This window comes from Adiantum capillus-veneris, chromosome 19, assembly GCF_014529385.1.
Source record: "Adiantum capillus-veneris isolate H3 chromosome 19, ASM1452938v2, whole genome shotgun sequence".
Classification (NCBI taxonomy): Eukaryota; Viridiplantae; Streptophyta; class Polypodiopsida; order Polypodiales; family Pteridaceae; genus Adiantum; species Adiantum capillus-veneris.
In genome coordinates, this window is record NC_140949.1 from 138,920,408 (window position 1) to 138,944,521 (window position 24,114).

General features: G+C 45.6%; 1 protein-coding gene across 6 annotated transcripts in view; it reads left to right on the top strand.

Moving 5' to 3' along the window:
• Positions 1–728: 728 nt before the first annotated feature.
• Positions 729–24,114, top strand: part of LOC147434954 (spermidine synthase 1-like) — an 82,145-nt gene continuing 58,759 nt past the window's right edge. For 4 of the 6 annotated variants that reach the window (XM_086491331.1, XM_086491334.1, XM_086491332.1 and 1 more), the window contains exons 1-3: positions 730–1,157; positions 2,774–2,850; positions 2,954–3,076. In XM_086491331.1, coding sequence (XP_086347457.1) covers positions 881–1,157; positions 2,774–2,850; positions 2,954–3,076 — 477 coding nt within the window. In that variant the 5' untranslated portion in view covers positions 730–880. Of the gene's footprint in view, positions 1,158–2,773; positions 2,851–2,953; positions 3,077–24,114 lie in introns of all 6 variants that reach the window. The other 2 variants (XM_086491330.1, XM_086491333.1) reach the window with 2 other exon arrangements.

The window sequence follows — 24,114 nt, forward strand, 5'->3', positions numbered from 1 at the left end:
CAATCAAGCATATGAAAGCTGTTTTCGCCTTAGTTGGCACTTCACACTGTATGTATCTCAAAGCTCGACATATAATATGTCAATTGCTGACACCATAACTTGTCGAGAACCAATTGGCACAAGAATAAGGAAAGTCAAGCTGCTCTATTCACTATTCACACATAAATGCATAGCCAATAAACCACCTCCAAAACGGGCTACAAGTAAATTGATTGAAATTGATGGAAGATTGAAAAAAGCCTTAGGCTCTTAGTTTCATTGAGCAATCCAACAATTTAAGATTAAAAATTCCTCTTTTGAGGGGGAGTAGAAGAAGTTTTAAATGGGAATTTTTATCCAACCCATAGAGCAACGTTATATCGAAAGATATCATATAGCAAGGGTACGAGATCGACATTGTACATCAAGAGGAGTGGAGGGTCAGCTTCATAGGAGAGTGTGAGCATTTGTTGACAGTTGAGGCCACTTACAAGATGAGTGGGGTGTAAGGTTTAAAAGCAAGTCTAGAAGGGAAAGCTTCCTTTGGGTGCACTTTGCAAGTCTATATTGAAAGCACGTGTCCAACCTCCAAGGTATGGGGACTCAAAAGTATGAAAAGTGTGTAAGGTCCCCACACCACACTAAGGGAAAAAAGGGCCAAAAGGCTGTACCCGGGCAACCGGGACTGTCGGTCACCTCCCTCGGTGACCTGCTGCGGACTCAGAGGTTTAAGAGCGAGTAATTCTCCCTTAATTCTCCCACATTTCGTCTTTCAAAAAAAACTATACACAGGTCGCGGGGAGACGCCAGACTCGCTCCAGCGCCCTTACTCGCACACGACCACACAAACACAGACATCTCCACATCACCTGCACTCCCATAAACCCTGCCAGGGCTGATTATGGCGGGTCTCCAAGCGAAGGACGGCGAGCAGAGCTCTGCTTCGCCTGCAGCTCAAAAACGCTCAGACTGTGACCAAGGTGCGACTCTCTGCGACGGCTCAGTGGATGGAAGGGAGGACGGCTGCACCACCATCAAGACAATGCCCTACCATTTTTGCTGCCCTCGCGGAGTTGACCTCTATGCGCCTAGTGCCACCGCGACGCCTGGCACTGGGCGTGCCAACTTGTCAAATGGCATCCCTGGATGGTACTCAGAAATCAACCCCATGTGGCAAGGTAACCAGCGTCCTTCTCTCCTACATGTCTATTCAAGTATTGTCTGATATTGCAATAACTTGTTCTTCATACGGATTGTTGGTGGTGCTGTTTTCTCCCTTACATTCTCTCTCCCCTGTATGAAATGCCTGTTTCCTCAGTATTTTCAGTCCATACTGATTCATCATGTGAAAATCTATCCATATTTGCTATGTAGAAATGTATTTTCCTTTAGTTCATCATTGACAATTGTGGTGCCTGTATATATTTAGAAGAGACAAAAATCTATCCTACAATTGTCACAAATTCATCTTGCAACAAGTGTTAAGGATGCCCTCAGATGGAGGTACATTATGAATGCTCGTCGGTTATGTAATCTCATGCTACATTGCCACAAAGCCACATGGTGTGTGAGGAAGTTTCTTTTGTTATTCTTCTTAAGGATACAGGATAAAGTGTTTCGTTCTTTGGTTAGTTTCAAGGGACAGTTTTTCAGAAACTCTCTTTGGCTGTTTCTTTGTGTAGATCTTAGAATGCACAGCTTTCCATTTCAATTCTTAGATGACCTTATTGCAATGCTTTAAAGTGTAAGCTCTTTTTTTCAATGAGTTTGTTTACAATGTAAGATTTAAACTTTCAACAGAATCTGAGGTAGAGGGGCCAATAGAGCGGTGGCCCACAGCCATGCCCAGACATGTCCTAGTAATATTGCAAGCCTGCTTTAATTTCACAAATGCTACATTGGTTGGCTGGATGGTGTACATGGCTAGCTTGAAAGACGGACATCATAGATTTGCAGCTGCCATATTGCTGGCAATGAAGTGCAACACTACTTTTGTCCACATCGTTTTCGCAATCGAAGCAGTCTGTGCTTGGCGAAATGGAGCAATATTTTGTTGCGACAGCAAATTGATGCTCGCAAAGACATTGCTGCAAGCGAAAATTGTGTCTGAGTTCAAGAGAGAGCTCTGCGTTCAAAAAATAGTGCATAAGACTGGCCCTGTTACCTTAGTGCCTTTTTTTGGGGTGGGGCAAATAGGTCCAGCAAAAGTAGAACAGATTTTAGTGAGATGTAAGGATTGACTTTTCTGTAACTGAAAGGTTCTTTCGTGGGCTGTTTGTCTTTTTGTTATGCTTGTATGCGACATGTTTTCAGTTCTTAATGAGAAAGAGGGTTGAGGGCCTCTAAAGATCTAACTTCAAGCTTATGATAAGGCCGGAAACAGGCAGGTGGAGCCCAGATCAAAATATCGTTAAAGTTATTGTTTCCATCTATTTATAGATCATTATGGAAATTCATGACGTAAGTGCGAGATTGCTGTTCCTCTTTGTTTCAACTTTTGAATTGGACACTGTTGGAGGTTTTCACATTTTGGATTTTTTGGCTTAGAAAAGTTGTCCCCCTTCCCTCCCCCCCACTTCTCTTCCCCTTTTTCCCTACCTCTTTTTATATATGTTTCATGTGTCCTGTTGTCTCATGAAAGTCATGCTAAGAGTGGAGGGACTATTATGTTAGTCACAATGTCATGTTTTTGCAGGAGAAATTGATTACTTGAAAGAGGGTTGACATTGTAGAATGCCTTCACATTTATTTGATAGTGGGTTTGTCCTCTTATAGTGTCACGGTTTTCTTTCAGGGGAGGCACATTCTCTGAAGGTAGACAAAGTTCTTTTTGAAGGGAAGTCAGATTATCAAGATGTTCTTGTTTTTCAGGTTTGTGGTGTTCTTGGATAAATCTGCTGGTATTTTGCTTGTGTTGGCTTTTTCCAATCTTGCTTTGAAAGATTATGGCTAACATCCTTTCTATTTATGGCAGTCTGAGGCTTATGGAAAAGTATTAGTGCTGGATGGTGTCACTCAACTGACAGAACGTGATGAATGTGCTTACCAAGAGATGATTACTCATCTTCCTCTTTGCTCTATTTCTGATCCTAGAAAGGTTAGCTATCGATCATGTTGCACAGGGAGCATGCATACTTTTGCTTATGTAAAGGAATAGTTACTATCATATGTTACTAAGCAATTCTAAGAAAATAGTGAGTGGAAGTACAAGTGACCTTTGCGCTTGCTGGTAGCTGCATGGAGTCTTTGCTTTGTCATGTATTTGGCCATGCTAGGACTGCACCTCCTCATGATAAGGCATTCCTTTGAGCATTGCGACTCTTGGAATGTCAACCATTACATGCCGGGTTCATGTGACCTGCCATATGCAGCCCACATGGAGTTGATTCCAAATGGTGCATCAAATCAGCCCCAGAGGTGCTTCATGTTGAAGATTTGCCATGGAGTAATCTCCCTAGAGTCATGTCAGTCCGTGCATTGAGTTATATTACCTGTTGTACTTTCTGCTTTTGCAATGGAAAGCAAATAACACTCTGGTAATAGGGTGGGGGGGCCTTTGAGAGGGTTTTGACCAACCTTGTTGGTGTGTTGCCTCTCTCTCTCTCTCTCTCTCTCTCTCTCTCTCTCTCTCTCTCTCTCTCCATCTTTAAAAGTCTGTTTGAGTCTCTTTCCGCTTGTATCTGCCTATCTACATTGAGAGTTCTATCTCTTCATCTATTTCTTTATTTGTGAATGCAAAGTCACATCCACCAAACGAGATTAAGCAGAAGGATTTTGATTGTGATTGCGAGTTGCAATTTTGTCTAATCTTTTAGTTTTGCTACATCTAACAGTATATCATAAGAGGGCAGCCTCAACGTTGAATAGATAGCTGCATGATTAGGCACGATCAAGAATTTGGTCCACTCCTTTCTGAACAAGTCAGTGATAACGTGATGGATATCCGATATCACCCTAGGATACAAAGGGAGGATGAATAGGAATTGTACGCGTGAGAAAGAGGACAGTGGATAGACAGCCAGCCAAAATACTGGGATGGAGAGACAAGAGAGCGATATTAGGAAACCACATATCCAAGGGTAGCGAACCCCACACATATAGCCCCCTTAAAAAATCTTGTCACAAAACAACAAAAAACATCTAATCAGACATTGTCCAAAGACTATTCGGCATAAAATCACTGAGCCACCACAAACTGGGTTGTGTTGGTATTACATGGTAGAATATACATGAGGCGAGGCACAACCACAAAATAGTCCTCACTCCCTATAAACCACCCTTGGAATATATGGAGGACCTAGGAGCACTATCAAAGAGGTGAATCTTGTCCTGTTGTGGTGGACAGTGGCTTGTCTGAAGGGTACGTTAGTGTGGCGGCATGCATACCAAAAACCCTCCTTGGCATGTTCCATAAGTCTTTGAGTGGAGTTGGACTTCTGTTTCAGGCAATATCGCAAATCTTCTGGGTAGACTGCATAAAAGCTGGATGAAGGCAAGGCCCGATGGTTATCCTTGTAGCCTAAAAACGTATCAAACTTGATAGCTCGCTCTCCTTCCTTGAACTTCTTGGTCTTCTCACCCTTTTTCTCGAGATGGTCGTCTAAGTCAAACTGTGTATAGGTCTTCTGTTCTTCCTATAGTCAAACTGTGTATAGGTCTTCTGTTCTTCCTATACATTGGCTCATGGAGTTGGGATTGTTAGAGGATGAGGTATCCTCGTTGGAACTGTCATAATGCTTGCGGTGCTTTCTAGACTTTTTGTGGGATTTGCTTTCTTGCTTTTCTTGTTCTTTTGAGTCTTTCTCCGCTTTCGGTGCTTCATGTCCTCCTTGTTGGAGTGAGAGGAAGAGGAGCTCTCTTAATTGTCTGATGATGTCACAAATACTGACGTGTTAAGCCACCGAAGAATGGAGTCAACTGACACATCTGACCGAGGGGCCTAAACCCTAGAAGAAGCAGAAGCAGCAAAATAAGTTTTACCAACTTGCAAAGTCTTGCTGAGTGGCCTATTTCTAAAGAGAAGTTCTCGCCAACTTATGGGACCCTGTCCGATGGGGCCCAAGTGACTTAAAGGCATCAAAATAAAGTAAGATCACACGCACACTCAATCTCTTGCATAGAAGCTGATGATGTAGTAGCTGCGGAACCCCGCGATTTGAGCTGACATGCTGACGTGGCAGACAATACAAAATTCTGCGTTTTACGTTGTAGGTGTTGACGTGGAAGTTGTACGTATTTTCGCAATTGGCGTTGCTTGCTTTTGGACACCTGCTTTTGGACCAGAAGCTTTCGAGTTTGACTGCTTTTCATATAAATTGCTTTTAGAGGCCAAGGGCCTTTAAATATGACCCATGGGCTCTCACTCTGGCAGTCTACTTGCGGGGGATGCAGAGTAGAGCCATGGGAGTTGTACTGAGTTCAAGCAATATAAAGAGATACCGAAAGGGGTGCCAACGTTTGGGGCCAGTGCTCTCTCGGGGTGGAACTTAGCCACTCCCTGTCTCGTGTGTCGTCTATCTGTTTCAGTTCAGTTGTTATTTGAAGTGCTTAAACTTGTTCAATCTGTTCTTTTCTATTGGCACGTGGTGCCCGTCCCCGTTACAGTGGTATTAGAGCTTTAGGCATGTGCTTTTCTTGAAAGCATACCGGTCCTACCAAAGAGCAGACAGAGCAAGAGGGCGCTTCTAAGCTTTACATGAAATTTTATTAAAGAATCTTTGTGGAAATTGAAAGAATTTTCGTGGCTCGACATGGGACTTATTAGCCACTCCCACCCTTCCTTCATCGCGCATCAGGCGCGCTCCTGTCTTCATCGCTCTGTCTTGCAGGGCATAAGCCATAAAGATCACTTGCAAGAGAACGATCAAAGATTTCTTGAGCCACTGTTTTTCTCAGAGGTAGTGCCATGTAGTGGTGGAAGTCTATAGCCACCAAATCGCACACTTCAAGTACCTGGCAAGCTTTCAATAAATTTTTTTGCCCGAAGTTACATGCTTTTTGACATTTTTCTTCGGATTGCAACTTCTGGCAGAGTGCGGTATTTTGAAAGGCTTGCCACAGAAACCCTAGCAGATTACAACTTGCACTCTTTGGACATCTCTCAACAGGTGTCTCTTTTCGAGCAGATGACCTTGGAGGTAGTGTATTGGTATATCTTGGGGCTACCATCACCGGCGCAGGAACTTTGTTTGTTAAGGCTTGTTTCGACTATTCAAGAGCTTATGGACCATGCTATGGTCGGCTACACTTGATGGAAAAAATCTAACCCTAATTTTGGTGCAGGTTTCAGGGTGGAAGCCATGTTGTCCTTTCGAGCTTGAGTGATGTCGGGAATGCTTTTTTAGTTTGATGGAGCAGTTTTTTGAAATTTTTTTGAGAACTTGTTTGGTGATCGTGTTTGAAATTTGTTTGAAATGGATGGTATCTGTTTTAAACATGTCTTGGTGCTGATTTGAACTGTTTGACTCTGGTTTTAATATCGGTTTCAATGCTTTGTGATTTACTCCCGGGTGGAGTAGTGAGAAATGCTGTTTTGGTATTGTCTGACCCTCCGAAACGACGTAGACGGGATGTCTGGGGAGCGTTTCGTTGTATGTTGGAAAACCTCCGAGCAACGTAGACGGGATGTCTGGGGAGCGTTTGGTTGTATGCTTGAACCTCCAAGTGATGCAGTGTAAGGTGCAGCGGAAGTGATTGTTGAACTTTGCTCAAGATGAGTGCTCCGAACTGTGCTCAAGGATTCCTTTTACTTACGAAAGGGAGAGCCTTCCGTTCCTTTAGTGAGAGAGTGCAATGGACGCAAACAAAGTGAATGGACCATAGTTACCGGGGAACGCCCCCTAGCCCCCGTTCCGGCGTTCCGGGGGGCAGTTCCCTTCCCGAATGTTCCGGAACGTCCCGGAATGTCTGACATTCCGGGTGGCCAATGCAAACCGGAACGGCCGTTCCGGAACGTTTCGAAACGCCCCCGGACCGTTCCGGAATGCCCTTGGAACGGCCAACGGCTACAAACAAATTTGGCAAAAATTGAAAAAATTGAAGTAAATGTTTGGGCTTCTTTTGAAAGTGTGCAAGGCCTCAAGGACTCATAAAATGCACCCCCCTTCCCCTTTCTCTTCACAAGCTAATCCTCAAGGCTCAAGCTCTCTCCCTCTCACTCTCAAGATCTCTCCCTCTCAAGACTCACTCTCTCAAGGCTCAAGGCTTCAAGCCTTCAAGCTCTCTTCCTCTCCCTCCCACTCTCTCAAATCTCTCCCTCTCCCTCTCTCTCTCTCTCTCTCTCTCTCTCTCTCTCTTCATCTAGTCATAGCAAGGTTGAATGGTCTTCAAAACGAGTTTTTTGTGAGTATTAGAGTCAAAGCACTCTAATACTCCTTGTATTTAAACACAAGGAGCTAAAAATTGCACTATTTGGGTGTTTTTTATACCTCCCGTTCCGCGACGTTCCCGTTCCGGACCCCTAGCCGTTCCCCCGTTCCGCGGGGATCTCGTTGCCGTTGCCGTTGCCGTTCCGCGTTCCGGGTAACTATGGAATGGACACTGTGCGTGAAGATGCATGAGACTGAGAGAGAGAGAGAGAGAAGAGAATACGACACTAGAGATGTTGTCAAACCCTCCTCCAAGGGCCCCACTCTCTATGGCGAGAGCGGTCTACTTATGATTGCACAAATCTCTACAATGCTTGGACTTGTCGACGATGAGGACGACGGCGAGATGGGCTGAAATTTGAGAATGCTAAGGGCTGAAATATGCAAATCTTTATCTGCTGAATCCTGACTCTATGTCGGTGACGACGTTGATGACGACGATGCGACGACGACGCACTGAAAACATAGATGCTGAAATCTGCGTTTTTAGGGCTGAAACTGTAAACTTCGATGGATCCCACCGTGTGGCGAGGAACTGTTGCGGGAAGGTGAGGTCTGCGAGGTTTGGGACTTGTTCTGCTGTGTCTAAAGGCTGAAAACTGAAAATGCTGGTCCTATGGCTGATTCTGTCGCGATGATCTACAAAAACGCTAGGTCTCTGGCTGATCCAAAAACGCTAGGCTGATTTGGGGTTCTACGGTGGAAATCTGCTAATGGTAGGGCTGATCTACTGTCTACTGTCGTCGTGAATCTGCAAGTGCAAAAACACTGGCTGATGTGATGCAAAAATGCCAGGCCTTTTGCAATGTTGAAAACGCTACAGTTGTCGTGGGGGTTGGTCTTGTTGAGAAGTTGCCTGTTGAGCAAGAGCTCTTGTTGCCACTTCTGCCAGAAAGTGCTAGCTCTAGTTTTCTTTTATACAAACTTAGCAAAATTGCCCTACCTACAGTCACTTAAAAATAATAAGTGAAAAATGTCAAAAATAGGGAAAATAGGTTTAATGCACTGGAAAATTCCCCGGATGGATTCTGATGGGAATGTTGATGATCATGCTGTGTGCAACAGGAGGATATGCATCTAATCTAAGTGACTTGTCATGCACGGTCTGCGAACAAACTCACAAAAGTGCCAGATCACTTCCTATTCTAGACTGACTTGACTGAACTGAACCCTGGTCACGCTGTATCTTGTCGACGGACACATAGGGTTGGATGTGTCACGTGACATCCCCTCCTTTTCAAAGTGAGGTACTGGTACCGAACTGTATGGCGTCGAGGGAGATCGCCAACAAGATCCGGAATCCTCGAAAGGACTCTTCGCCGGCCCACTTTGAGGTGTGGGTTGTGCGATACTTGAACTTCATAAAGGTCTGCAACGTCTGCTTCTTTGGGCCGTGCCGAAAGCGACAGTCTTCTGTGGCTCCTCAATGCTTCAACTTCGGCTATGGATGTAGGTCCATCTTCTTCTAGAATCTCTGAGGCTAAAAATTCCTGAAACCACTTACAACACAAAAACATGAACATACCTATTCCATGTAAAGTGACTGGAAAAATTCGTCTTCCTCAAAGACTGTGCATGCAATGTAGATGAACAAATAGGCGGAGTGCCAAACCGTTCACCACACACACGCAAACAATGAGATCGAATCTTGTCTTTCTGATCTATATCAATCAACTGTGGCAAAACACAATGGAAATGCCGATGCTTGGTGCTCATACTTTCTTGTGCTCTTTCTACGACTGTGTCGTGCCAAGGAAGAGACATGGAATGTGACTTGCTTGAATGCATACTTTTCAGCCTTTCATGAAGAATCCGCACGGCGCATACATCCGTGCTCATTCATGAGTGAAACGTGCTCAACGTACAATATGTCATGCCTATGGAAAAGGGATCACATAAAGACGTTGACTAAAATACAGGAAACGATCACGAATGAAACACTCGAACAATGCGTGCTGATGATCATTCGGATACATAGTACTTCCTGTGAGGGGCTCGAGAGCCAAGATCGGTTCTTCTTGAGGGGGTTCTTTGGACCTAGGCTTGAGAGCCAAGATAGGTTCTTCCTGAGGGGGTTCTTTGGAGCTCGACTCGAAAGCCAAGATCGGTTCTTCGTGATTGATCGAATCTACAATGAGGTTAGCTTCACTAGAGAAAGTATCAACTAACACATCATCCTTGTGAACAATCACATCATCTTCATGCAAATCATCATGCTTGTGAGAAATCACATCTTGATCATGCAAATCATCATGCTTGTCATTGTCATCCAAATCATCATGCTTTAACATTATCATTCAAATCTTGTGTGGCTTGCCTTGGAGACGAAGAGACTGAGAGAGTCTCCTTTTCCCAAATCTCTTGCATCTGTGCCTGCACTTGAGAAAAGAGTCGCAACATCTCTTTCATGTGTCGGTCGTTCATGGCTTTTCTTGCTTTGTTCTCGCGATCCATTTCTGCTTTTCTTTCTGCACATTCACGATCAAATTCTGCTATTCTTTCTGCTCTTCTTGCTTCGCGTTCTAACTTCTTGTCCATCATCATCATGTCGAAAGGAGTTAGTTCAATCCTTTGCGTAGATGGGGAAGGGAGAGGGTCGGAAAAAACTCTTGGTGGGGAAAATTCTTCTTCGCCTCTCTCATGCTCATAATTTCCAAGCGAAGTATCCATTCCGCTTTGAGGGATGACCATCCACTGAAGTCTTGTGTTCTTGTGGGTTCTTGGGTTCTTAAGTTCACGAGGAACTTGGGTTCTTGGGGGGTCTTGGTTCTTGAGGTTCTTGAGAGTCTTGAGGTTCTTGGGGTTCTTCTTTCGCTTGCAATCTGTGTTAGAGAAGGATCTTCTCTTCACCCGAGTTCTTTCTCTTTTCTGCGGGCGCAGTGCGCACCCCATGGTGGCCTTGCGCTCACACCAAGGTTGCTTTTTCCCACCTCACGTCGATTGGCTAGCCGCTAAGTGCACGGTCCGCTCTCAATGAGTGAAAAGAGGCACAAGGGGAGGTTGGACAAGCCCTTCGTTCTTAGGTTTCTTGTCACTCTTCAAAAATACGATTAGGAATCGACACGCCCAAGTGAACTTGGGTTCGTGCGACCTCAACAAGCAAAATTTTTTTCTGTGGTTCTTGTGGTTCTTTCGTTGAGTGATACAGAACACTGCCAAAGCTCTGATACCAATGTAAGGTGGAGCGGACGTGAATGTTGAACTTTTGCCAAGATGAGTGCTCCGAACTGTGCTCAAGGATTCCTTTTACTTACGGAAGGGAGAGCCTTCCGTTCCTTTAGTGAGAGAGTGCAATGGACACAAACAAAGTGAATGGACACTGTGCGTGAAGGTGCATGAGACTGAGAGATAGAGAATACGACACCAGAGATGTTGTCAAACCCTCCTCCAAGGGCCCCACTTTCTATGGTGAGAGCGGTCTACTTATGATTGCACAAATCTCTACAATGCTTGGACTTGCCGACGATGAGGACGACGACGAGACGGGCTAAAATCTGAGAATGTTAAGGGCTGAAATCTGCAAGTCTTTATCTGCTGAATCCTGACTCTATGTCGGTGACGATGTCGATGACGACGATGCAACGACGACGCGCTGAAAACGCAGATGCTGAAATTTACGTTTTCTGGGCTGAAACTGTAAACTTCGATGGATCCCACCGTGCGGCGAGGAACTGCTGTGGGAAGGTGAGATCTGCGAGGTTTGGGACTTGTTCTGCTGTGTCTAAAGGCTGAAAACAGAAAATGCTGGTCCTATGGCTGATTTTGTCGCGATGATCTGCAAAAACACTAGGTCTCTGGCTGATCCAAAAACGTTAGGCTGATTTGGGGTTCTGCAGTGGAAATTTGCTAACGCTAGGGCTGATCTACTGTCTACTGTCGCCGTGAATCTGCAAGTGCAAAAACGCTAGCTCTAGTTTTCTTATATACAAACTTAGCAAAATTGCCCTACCTACTTTCCAACAAAAGTCACTTAAAAATAATAAGTGAAAAATGTCAAAAATAGGGAAAATAGGTTTAATGCATTGGAAAATTCCGCTGATGGATTCTGATGGAAATGCTGATGATCATGCTGTGTGCAACCGGAGGATATGCATCTAATCTAAGTGACTGGTCATGCACGGTCTGCGAACAAACTCACAAAAGTGCCAGATCACTTCCTATTCTAGACTGACTTGACTGAACTGAACCTTGGTCATGCTGTAGCTTGTCCACGGACACATAGGGTTGGATGTGTCACGTGACATGGAGGCTGCCATCTGGGGAGTGTTTGGTTGTACCAATCCTCTGAACTCATGGCTCGGACCTTTTTAGGTTATTTGCGGGGGGAGTGACAAGGTAGTTGTTGAGTAGCTTCATACTGCAAATCGTCTGTCTCAGGGGAGTGCTCAACGGCGCTGTTCGTTGTGTCTTGTAACATGCATATGTGAGCATGCATTTGTGTCTCATTGTGATGTGTCAATCACTGTATATTCCTTATTGGATGAGATTTTTCTGGGAAACCCAACGACCCAGGATATCAAGAGTTCCAATCTGGAATGAGACTCCTTGTTGGATGAGGATTTTCTGGGTCTTTATAAGATTTTTCTGGGAAGCCAACAACCTAGGATATCAAGGGCTCCAATCTGGTCCCTCGGCTCCGAATGTCACTCAGAACGACCCTCGAAATTTTTTGAGCTAACTTGAGTTGTTTTGCAAATGCTGTAATCGCGGACGATTACTTTCTTTCAAGAAGGGGGAATGTTACAAACTACTGACGTGTCAAACCATTGAAGAACGGAGCCAACCTGCACATCCCGGTCGAGGGGCCCAAACCCTAGAAGAAGCAGAAGCAGTAGAATAAGTTTTACCAACTTGCAAAGTCTTGCCTAGTGGCCTATTTCTAAAGGTAAGTTCCCGCCAACTTATGGCAAGTGACCTAAAGGCATTAAAATAAAGCAGGATCACACGCACACACAATCTCTTGCGTAGAAGCTGATGACATGGTAGCTGTATGGAACCCCCACAATTTGCGTTGACATGTTGACGTGGTAGACAATATGGAATTCCACGTTTTGCGTTGCAGGTGCTGACGTGGTAGTTGTATGCCATGTGATTTTCCGCAATTGGCGCTGGCTGCTTTTGGACACCTGCTTTTGGACCAAAAGCTTTTGAGTTTGATTGCTTTTCATGTAAATTGCTTTTAGAGGGCAAGGGCCTTTAAATATGACCCATGGGCTCTCACTCTAGCTGTCTACCCGTAAGGGATGTAGAGCAGAGCCATGGGAGTTGTAATGGATTCAAGCAATATAAAAAAATACCAAAAGGGGCACCAATGTTTGGGGCCAGTGCTCTCTCAGGGTGGAACTCTGCTACCCCCCGTCTCGTGTGTCGTCTATCTCTTTCAGTTCAGTTGTTATTTGAAGTGCTCAATATTGTTCAATCTGTTCTTTTCCGTTGGCATGTGGTGCTCGTCCCCGTTACAAATGACGAATGCAACGAATTGGGATCAACCTCGAAATGAACATGATTCTTGGATTTGGTAGCTTCCTCAAAAGTAGATTTCCGACCCAAGTAGCCGAGATGATCTGTTGAATGGCTCTTCTTTCGAGAATTCTTGGTAGTCTTCATCAATTTGCCAACCGTGTGCTCAAGGGCGTCGTCAAACTCTTCTTGACGATTTAACTTGTGACTAGAATTCACCACTTCACAACAAATCAAGACTTGGTCGTTAGAGTGGTTCCAAGTAGACAATGACACCCAAAGGTTGGCCTCCTTTTCGGGATTTCTTTATTCCAATTAAATTTGGAGAAAGCTTGTAAACTTCTACGCCCACTTCTATTGGGCTGAAAATTGCCTCTAGCCCAATTTTGGCAGCATAATGTCTCTAGAAGGCTTCATAGACAAAATTCCCATGTAGTAGGTGACTTTCCGCGGGTATTAGAGCACGTTTACAAACCTGGCGAGAAAATACAGCACGCTGAAATCTCTGTTTTTCACCTCTAAAATGCACCAGAACACCTGTTTGATAGTTCCCTAGCCTCCCAGAAGCTCTTGCGACTCTTAGGCATAAAAAAGGGTCAAAACTTTAAACCTGCAAAAAATTACAGCAGCTGTAATTCTCTGTTTTGGGCTCCATTTTGCGTGCCGAACGCATTTGTAGATAGCCCTCGAGTTCGCGCACTTGTAGGGCTACTCGCCCATTGATTTCGACGAGATGTCTTGCGAGAAATCTCTCTAAATCAGCTTGTACTTGCTTGGGATCAACAATTACCTAATTCGGTACGTGTGCAAGAGGCTCTTGCCTCGACAATCGCGCATAAACCCATAGAGCCTCGATCTCGGCATCACGATTCCGTATTCTAAAGGGGAGAGAGGTGCATGAGAGCGGAATCCAGGTGGTCGTATCACCATAGGGCTCTGATACCATGTCAAAGGTGGCAACGGAAGATGCAATGAAGACAAGAACTGGCTCGCGATCCGGTGGGTACCTCGACTCCGATCTAGAAGGCCTACAATGCCAAACACATGAACAAGGCACACTTATGGAGAAGAGAGATCATTGAGGTAGAGAGAGACTGGACATTTGAGAATGAGAGAGAGAAAGAGAGAGTGAGATGTGAGAAAGGTTCTCCATGCTGATAACAATCTGCTCATACAAGTGACCAAGGGTGGTCCGGCATAGAATTGGCATGCCCAATGGATAGACCCGAAGCGCGCACAACTACGATTGCTATTGACACTGCCGAATGCTCCTGCACACTAGACCACTGGCACGGTCTCCACATAGACATCACCTCCAACATGCTCTGAGAGCATAGATCTGGTGCATCTCCTCTTGGCTATATCTAGATGTGGATCTAGATCTTGGTCCAGGAAACCTGCCATTGCATGGTTGCAAGGGCCTATGAAAGGTTGCCACGAGGTGGTACTGCATCGTAGAGATGAACACCGAGCACTGCTCCTGCTGCCCATGAAAAACACATGGCTCATCCTTCTTTGCAGGCTACTGACTGCACCAAAAACGCTAGTATGGGTGCTGCCCAAAAACACTAGGCTGCCACCCTGTTGTCCACTAGCTGTTGGCCTCAAAGGACTGCGTCACAAATTGCTGACGTGTCAAGCCACCAAAGAACGGAGCCAACTTGCTGATCTTGGCCGAGGGGCCTAAACCCTAGAAGAAGAAGCAGAAGAAGTTTTACCAACTTAAGGGACCCCGTCCGATGGGGCCCAAGTGACACTAAGATATTAAATAGAGCAGAAACATACTGAGAATGCTTTGCACAATAAAATATGATGACGTGGCATCTGTACGGACATCCTGAAATTTGCGGCGGATTTTTAGAGAAATCCCGAAATTTTAGGAAAGTGTTTATTTGGGGACAACTTTTCATATTTGATGCGTTTAGGCTTTGGGCCTTTAAGTATGAGCCTTGGGGGACCCTCTTTGGCACTCTTTAGTGCGTAGATTGCAGTGGATGTGCTCGCTGGCTGTTGTACTTTGCGAATCAGCAATAATAAAGAAATACTGAAACGGGCGCCAATGTTTGGGACCAGTGCTCTCTTGGCGTGGAACTTCGCCACTCCCCGTCTCATGTCTTGCATCTCTTTTGGTTCATTTGTTAGTTGAAGTGCTTAAAGTTGTTCAATCTGTTCTTTTCCGTTGGCACGTGGTGCCTGTCCCCGTTATAGTGGTATCAGAGCTTCAGGCGTGTGCTTTTTTGAAAGCATACCGGTCCTACCAAAGAGCAGACAGAGCAAGATGGTGCTTCTAAGTTTCATCGCGAATTTTCTAAAGAATCTTCGTGCCCCAACCCAAACTTATTAGCCACTCCAACCCTTACTCCATCACGCATCGGATCCACGTTTGCATTGCTCTGTCTTACAGGGCATAAGCCATAAAGATCACTTACAAGAGAAGGATCGTTGGGCCCACTCGTCTTCATCGCTCTGTCTTACAGGGCATAAGCCATAAAGATCACTTACAAGAGAAGGATCAAAGATCTCTCGAGCCACCATTTTTATTTTCTCAGAGGCAGTGCTATGCAGTGGTGGATGTCTATGGCTACCAAGCTGCACACTCCAAGGACTTCGCAAGCTTTCAAGAAATTTTTTGCCCGAAGTTGTATGGTTTCTAACATCTTCCTTCGAGTGTAGCTTCTGGCATAGTGGGGTATCCTGAAATGCTTGCCATGGAAACCCTAGCAGATTACAACTTGAAAATTTCTCGACATCTCTTAGTAGGTGTCTCTTCTCGAATTGATAACCTTGGGAGGTCCAGCGTGATTGCCATGTCTTGGGGCTACCATCACTGCCACATGAACTTTGTTTGTCGAGGCTTGTTTTGACTATTCAAGAGCTTATTTGACCATGCTGCGGTCGACTACAACCTTATGGAAGAAATCCGACCCTAATCTTGGTGCAGGTTTCAAGATGGAAAGCCAATCGTCTTTGCGAGCGTTTGAGAACTTGTTTGGTGATACTGTTTGGAATTGTTTGAAATGGATGGTATTTGGTGCCGATTTGATTTGTTTGACTCTGGTTTTAATACTCGTTTCAATGATTGTGATTTTACTCCCGGGTGGAGTAGTGAGAAATGATGTTTGAGAATGCTTGCTCATACTCATGGCCCGGACCCTTGTGGTTATTTACAGGGAGGGTATTGAATGTTTGAAAAGTGCTATTTCTACTCATGGCGTGGACCCTGTGGTTATTTACGGGGGGAGTATTGTTGTTGGTACTCATGGCCCGGACCTCGATGGTTATTTATGAGGGAGTATTAAGAAGTCTAAGCAGTGGTTACTCTCAGCACCTCCAAACGACGCAAGTTGTGGTCTGGGGGGTGTTTGGTTGTAAAAGGCCTCTATATCTCATGGCTTGGATCTTTTTAGGTTATTTGCGGGAGGAGATGAGAGGGTCGTTGAACAACTCTTGGCCCGTACCTGGATGGTTATTTGCAAGGGGAGTGTTCATTGGCGAATTTATGTTTTTATGTTCTGTAACATGCATATGTGAGCATTTGTGTTGCATTGTGATGTGCCAACCACTGAAAACTCCTTATTAGATGAGATTTTTCTGGGAAACCAACAACCCAGGATATCAAGAGCTTCAATCTGGAATGAGACTCCTTATTGGATGAGATTTTTCAAGGAAGCCAACAACCGAGAATATCAAGAGCTGCAATATGGAGTGAGAAAACTGATTGTCCCTCGGAATGACCCTCAGAATTTTTTTGAGCTAACTTGAGTTGTTTTGCAGATATGTTGTAATTGCGGACGATTACTTCCGTTATCACTCTAGGGATAACTTATCTTTCTATTTGTGCACTGAGCAATACACTCTTTGTTGTGTGTCTCAAGAAGGGGGGATGTCACAAATTGCTGACGTGTCAAGCCACTAAAGAACGGAGCCAACTTGCAGATCTCGGTCGAGGGGCCTAAACCCTAGAAGAAGCAGCAAAAGAAGCAAAAAGCAGCAGAAGAAGTTTTACCAACTTAAGGGACCCCGTCCGATGTGGCTCAAGTGACACAAAGATATTAAATAAAGCAGAAACATACTCAAAAGACTTTGCACAACAAAATATGATGACGTGGCACTTGTACGAACATCCCAAAATTCGCGGCGGATTTTTAGGGTAATCTCGAAATTTTAGAAGTGTTTTTTTTGGGGTCAGCTTTTCATATTTGATGCTTTTAGGTTTTGGGCCTTTAAGTATGAGCCTTGGGGGCCCTCTTTGGCACTCTTCAATGCGCAGATTGGAGAGGAGGTGCTCCCCGGCTGTTGTACTTTGTGAATTAACAATAATAAAGAAATACCGAAAGGGGTGCCATCATTTGGGGCTAGTGCTCTCTTGGGGTGGAACTTCGTCACTCCTTGTCTCGTGTCGTGCATCTCTTTCAATTCAGTTGTTATTTGAAGTGCTTAAATTTGTTCAGTCTGTTCCTTTTCGTTGGCATGTGATGCCCGCTCCATGATAACTGCCCACTGGGGCACCCAAGGGAGGGCGCTCCCCCACTGAGGTTGATCTGTAGTGAATGGAAGTGAGACCCCCCCCCCCCCCCCGCCCCACCCCCACCCTGAACACACACACCACCCCCATTCCGCCTACCTATATAGGCATGTCCGACCCACACCTCCAACCCCACTACCTGGTGAATAGGGGAAAATAGGGAGAAAGTAGAAAGGGGGGTACCAGAATCCGGATGCCCATAGGCTCAGGGCGGGGAAAATATACCAAGGCTGGGAAATGCTATTCCCAGCCTGTAGGACAACTGGAGACCATGGAACCAAGCCAAAACCTGAGCTAAACATGGCTAGACACAACCCAACATGAGGAACCTACCTCACACTGGCCGAGCGCAATCACAACACAACCCTCACTCCCTAGCACTTGTCCCTGGGATCGACTGGGCAAATCTGGATATATGCCTAAACTCTAATAGAGAGAGGTGTACGAGATATTGTGCTACATGAGACAGAGGAGAAGGCAAGCTTCCATTAAAGCTGTGATCACCTGCACCAACTACTCCCCACGCACAGTAGCTCAGAAACGATTCAAATGAGCCCCTCCCTCTCTTGAGATCGATTATGGGGGCTCCCCTTGTTGAGGTGTCCCTGCAAATGGCTCACAAAGTGCCAAGTGTCTTCTTCACCCTTTTGCGTTAAATTCCTCACCAACTGTACTTCGGGTCCTTGGAGTACTTCAATTATTCTTGTGGCACAAGTATCAACTTGCAAGTGATGCCAGTGGTAAGATCTTGGGCGGGAATGGGCCATGCTTTTCCCCATATTCCTCAAAGGAAGGTCTGCTACGGTCGGAAGTCTCGTTGGTATCTGCTGATCCCCCATTAGGATTGGGGTCGATTTCATCCTCACGAAGCTGGGTGGTCGGTGGAACAACCCTCTCTTCACCATATTCATTGCGGGGATCCATGTGCTGTGGAAAAAGGCATCGGACCCTCCGCATAAGAAGAATTGTCTGAGCTCTGATACCAATGTAATAGACATGGACACCCCAAGCCAAAAATTAATAGCAACACGTGAGAAAATTGCAAAAAACTGAATTGAATTTAAAAGAGAGAGAGAGAGAGAGAGAGAGAGAGAGAGAGAGAGAGAGAGAGAGAGAGAGAGAGAGAGAGAGAGAGAGAGCTTTCTTTTTGACCTATTGGGATGTATTGCAAATACCACTGCTTCGTGGTTGTTAGGATATCTTTGCATCAGGATATATGCATCCGGATCTTTGTTCAGGTCTCATATCTCTTATTTCGAAAGGGGGTGACACCACACAGCTCCGTCAGTGGAGACCTATTACCCTACTCCCTTCTGTCTATAAGATATTAGCGTTACTGATCAGCCATCGCCTGCGACCGTTCTTACCGGATATTATTCATACTTCTCAGACAGGCTTTGTCATGGATCGATGCATACTGGATAATATCTTCACTTTTTATGAGGCAGTAGAGTGGGCCAGATCATCTTCTGAACCTCTCGCTTTTTTCATCCTTGACTTCGAGAAAGCATACGATCGTGTTGAGTGGGAGTTTCTTGAAGGATCATTAGCCAGGATGGGTTTCCCTTCGTCATGGATCTCAAGCATTTCCGCTCTCTTCAGGACTGCTAGCAGTGCTATTACTATTGGTGGTCGTGTCAGTCGCAGTTTCGAGCTCTCTCGATCTGTTCGTCAGGATGTCCTTAAGCAGCATATCTGTATCTGTTTGTAGGAGAGACTATGTCCGACTGTCTTCGAGCGCAGAGTCCTGCATTTCGTGGCTTGACTATGCCAGTATCTTCAGCTCTGGACCTTATCGATCAGGAGTTTGCTGATGACACTATGTTGATGTTGCGCTATTTGCTAGCAGCTCTTGATGCCATGCGGGAGGCCCTAGAGGTTTTTTGCATGGCCAGTGGTGCACGCATTAACTGGCATAAATCCTATGGGTTACTGGTTGGCACTGATGACATACCTACTTGGGGGGTGACTGATGGTTTCACATGGCTACAGCCGGGTCAAACATGCAGATATCTTGGCTTTCAGGTTGGATTAGACGTTTCCTCACAGCAACAGTTTGCACCCGTACTACAGTCTATTCGCAAGAAGCTATGTCATTGGTCTTCACGTCATCTGTCGTTGGCTGGCCGTGCATTGGTCGCCAACCAGGTCATTCTGGCTACAGTATGGTATACTGCCTCCTGTTGGATGCTACATTCTGGTGTGATAGCTCAGCTACGCAGACTCGTGCGGAACTTTTTATGGAATGGCACAGATGGGACTACTGATACTCGTGCTCGAGTTCGCTGGTCCACGATTATTCGTCCTAGGTCAGCATGCGGCCTTGGCATTATTGATCCAAAATTACAGAGCCGCGCCCTTCTTACCAAGCTTATTGTTCGGGGTCTCTTTCCCGGCCAAGAACCTTGGAAGATGCTTCTTCAGGCTGCTCTTTCCACAGCGACTCCACGTCTCGGCACTAGAGATGGCCATACTTGGCAAACAGGGTATCGTTTTCTCTTTACGGATGCCCCCTTGTGCACTAGCACTCTCTCACCCTTCATCCGCTTACTCCTGCTGATTTGGGTATCCATGCGGCGAGCTATCATACGCTCACCTCCCTCATGCCGTGAAGAGATTGAACGCCAACCTCTCATTTGGAATGATGTAGTTCTTGATTCTTCAGTTAATCCACCCCGTCAGCTTGGAGAGAGGACTCACATTGATTGGGCTGCTTGGGACACTGGCGCTGTTGCCTCTATGCGGTTGTTTTATGAGACACGTATGCTGGATGCAGATTTTGTGGCAGAACATTATGACATTGGTCGTGGGGTAACAGACAGACTGCTTGAGATTGACTCCGCCATTCCTTCACATTGGGACGCAGTCATGCGAGGCACGGTTCAGATGCCTCCACATTGTGGCTGGGAAGGCCTCTTTGCTCAGAGCACTCTCTTATTAGTTCGTTTTGACACCATGCTGTTCACAGTTGAGACTGACTACTCTCCGGGGATGCATGCTAGATTGACATATGCTACCACCACTCCGCACCTTCTCTACAGCGGCGCTCGATGGGAGGCCATACGAGTAGTTGGCTCTCGCGAGAAGCGTCGTTGTGTTGACCCCCGTTTCGCTTCCGCTGATGCTACACTTTGGAGGCTTTGGGTTTGGGAGGGTCATGCCCTATCTCAGCTTTATTGGGACCCAGGAGAGTGGCATTGGCCTCACACTAACCCCACGGGTGCACATGTATCATTCTTTGAGTACACTGTCAGAATTGGAAGATTCGCATTGATGAGACAACACATAGAGCAGCCCACTCGTATGCGTTTCTGGTTACATTCAGGTCTCTCCCATGCCTATCTACAGCAGTTTTGGTCAGCCATCTGGGATTTACATGTGGCTCGTCGTATTTCTTTTTTCATGTGGATGATTGCACATGCAGGACTTCTAGTTGGGACTTGGCTCGCTTCTATGGGTCATGATCCGTTATGTACTCGTTGTCCTTTGCGACTCCCTGAGTCACCTGCACACTGTCTTTGGTCATGCTCGTCTTCTCATGTAGTGTGGCTAGCAGTTTGCTCTTTACTTAGCAGAGCTGGTGTTCAACATGGATTTCTCACTTGGGGATCTGTCTCTTGGTTGATGACGATGCCCGGACCGCATCTTTTCTACGAGGGCTCAGACACAGATCCAACTCTTATGCTTACCTCGACTGGTTATCGGCGAGGGACTTTGGCTATCTTACCACATATTGCTTGGCACGGGGATCCTCAGACGCGTGATGAAATCTTCTCAGTTATCACTAGCATTGCAATTGTCTTCACATTCTCAGTGCGGCTCCACAGCTCCTTCCGGATACCCTCACTGCCATTTGGCTCGACATCATTCACACCCTCCTTTGGCAGTGGGATTCTTCCTCAGGTACATCTACAACAGCCGAGGCTCGTCGATTTGACTTCCTTCGGCATTGGGCTCAAACTCCACTCTTCTTCACACTTACAGGTGGACAGATTACATGGCATTATGCACCTCCTCAGTGGTTTCTCCTCCACTCATCATATAGACCACCATGAGATTGTACTAGTAGAGTTGTCACTATAGTGGCTATCACCCTTACATTCAGCTTGTACACCCCACGTGATAGGCTTTTTTGGCATCCGCTGGGGATTATATTGTACTCAGTAATATACAACCCCGATTTTTCCCAAAAGAGAGAGAGAGAGAGAGAGAGAGAGAGAGAGAGAGAGAGAGAGAGAGAGAGAGAGAGAGAGAGAGAGAGAACGAAATGTTATATTAACGTCTTCAAAAGGCCAAAATGACCTTTGAGACCAAAACATTACAACCATGTGTGACTCTAGTACAATGTCAGGGAAACATAAAGATAAAAATAAATGGGGGTACCTAGAGTGGGTAGGTATGTAAGCCTAACCTATATCTTGATCATCATAATGTCCTCATCACATAATACATTAGCTCAGAACATATGGGGAGTGGTTACAATCACGAGGGCTTATGAGGTGCACAACAGGGGAAGTACTTAGTAGACAATGGTGATCATCCCATGAGCTCTCTCATGGGTCTCCACAATATTGCCTCAATATCCTCCATGGTCAGCTCTCAAGGGAGGAGGGGCGTGCTTGATATCGCTCAATGATCTCCATAGCATCCGATGTAGACCTCGTCTATTGTGTGAAGATTCTCACATCCTTGAGCGTCGTGACTGGCCAAGTTGGATGACTCAATCAAGAAGACTGCCCTGATGAGGGTGTGATTGAGTAGTCTCTTTGTAAAAAGTAGTGAGCTGGCTTTGTATGGATCCTCTATGTGTAGGCCTTTTGCTTCGAAGGATAGTCTCTCCACGTCTACGGATCTCCATCAAGAAGAGACCTAGGCGCCACTGATCATAGTAATTTATGATGCAGGATAATGGGCAAAAGCCCTCTCTGAATAAGCAATGAAAACACCCGCGGATCTCATAGTATGTTGGTGCACTCGCAATTATAGTGCTCCTTTGTCTCTGGCTCTCTTTGGCAAACGTGGCATAATCTCTCCTATGGGGGGTATACCTCTGTATTGGCCAGTCTCTATCTCCAATTGGTGAGATGAGGTGTGTAGTTGATCAATAACACATCTAATGCCATGAGATAGGTGTAAGGTGCAGCGGAAGTGAATGTTGAACTTTGCTCAAGATGAGTGCTCCAAACTGTGCTCAAGGGTTCCTTTTACTTAAGGCTTCCGTTCCTTTAGTGAGAGAGTGCAAATGATCACAACAAAGCGGTAAACACTGTCAGTGAAGGTGTTGAGATTGAGAGATAGAGAGAGAAGAATACGACACCACTCCTCCGAAGGCCCCACTCTCTATGGCGAGAGCGGTCTACTATTGATTGCACAAATCTCTACAATGCAATGGACTTGCGGATGATGTCGACGACGACGACGAGACGGGCCGAAAAACTGAAAACGCTAAGGGCTAAAATCTGCAAATCTTGTATTTGCTGATTTCTGACTCTACGGCGATGACGACGCGCTGAAAATGCAGTTGCTGAAATCTGCGTTTGTTGGGCTGAATCTGCAAATACTGGCTGATCTAATCATGCGGCGAGGATCTGCTGCGGGATGGTGAGATCTGCGAGGTTTGGGGGCTGCGGTACGGAGTCTATACGCTGAAATCTGAAAACGTTGATGCAGAAAATGGCTGTGACGTCGGGAATCTGCAAAACGCTAGGCTGAAATGCTGGTCCAAAAACGCTAGGGCTGAATCTGTATCTGTTGCAGAACATGCTAGGAAAACTGCAAACGCCAGGCTGATCTACAAGTGGAAAAACGCTGGGGCTGATGTGCACTTGGTGAAAAACGCTTGCTGTCTTTGGTGGCTTGAAAACACTGGGTCCTCTTGCCGTCTTGCTGAGAAGGTGCACTTCAATTGTGGTTTGCTGCCTCTTCGGCCAGAAATTGCTAGCGCTAGCTTTTCTTATATATTGTCTCAGCCAAATTGCCCTACCCAGTTTCCCAACAAAGTCACTTATTAATAATAAGTGAAAAATGGCTAAAATAGGGAAAATAGGTCTGTGCACTGTAAAAATGCTTCTGATGGGTTCTAATGGTAATCTGATGATCATGCTGTGTGCAACCAAAGGATATGCATCTACTCTAAGTGCCTGGACATGCACGGTCTGCGAACAGACTCACAAAAAGTGCCAGAACACTTCCTAAGCTAACTGAAGTGAACCTTAGACATGAAGTAGCTTGTCCACGTACACATAGGGTTAGATGTGCACGTGACAATAGGTGGGTGTCCATATACTTGGGGCGTGAGATGAACCCATCACGTGTCATCTGGAGAAGATGGTCTCGATAAAAAGCCATCTTCATCCTCAACTCGTGTGACGGAGACAACCAAGTCCTTCTAGTATCTAGCTGAATGAGATCATGTCTGATAATCTTGCTAATCTGTGAATGTGTGAGGGTCCATCCAAGGAATACTGAAAAGGGGGCAGCCTGTCCATACTAAATCCACGTAGCTCAAACCAAGATGATACCTGTGCAAACCAACATGAAGTATCACCCTCACTAGCACTCTTTAGATGATCCCAGATGCAAGTCACCAGTTGGATTTCTGCTAGTGAGACATTGTTTTCACCACGATATGCAACATCACACTATGGACCATGTGGAAGGCTGGTTGTGCTCACATTCTAGGCTCACAATCCTCCCCTACGTCCACCATTTTGATAGCCATTTGGACTCAGCTATTGCATACTCTTCGTAGTCCGTGGGATTCTTTAGTAGGCTTCTCTATGG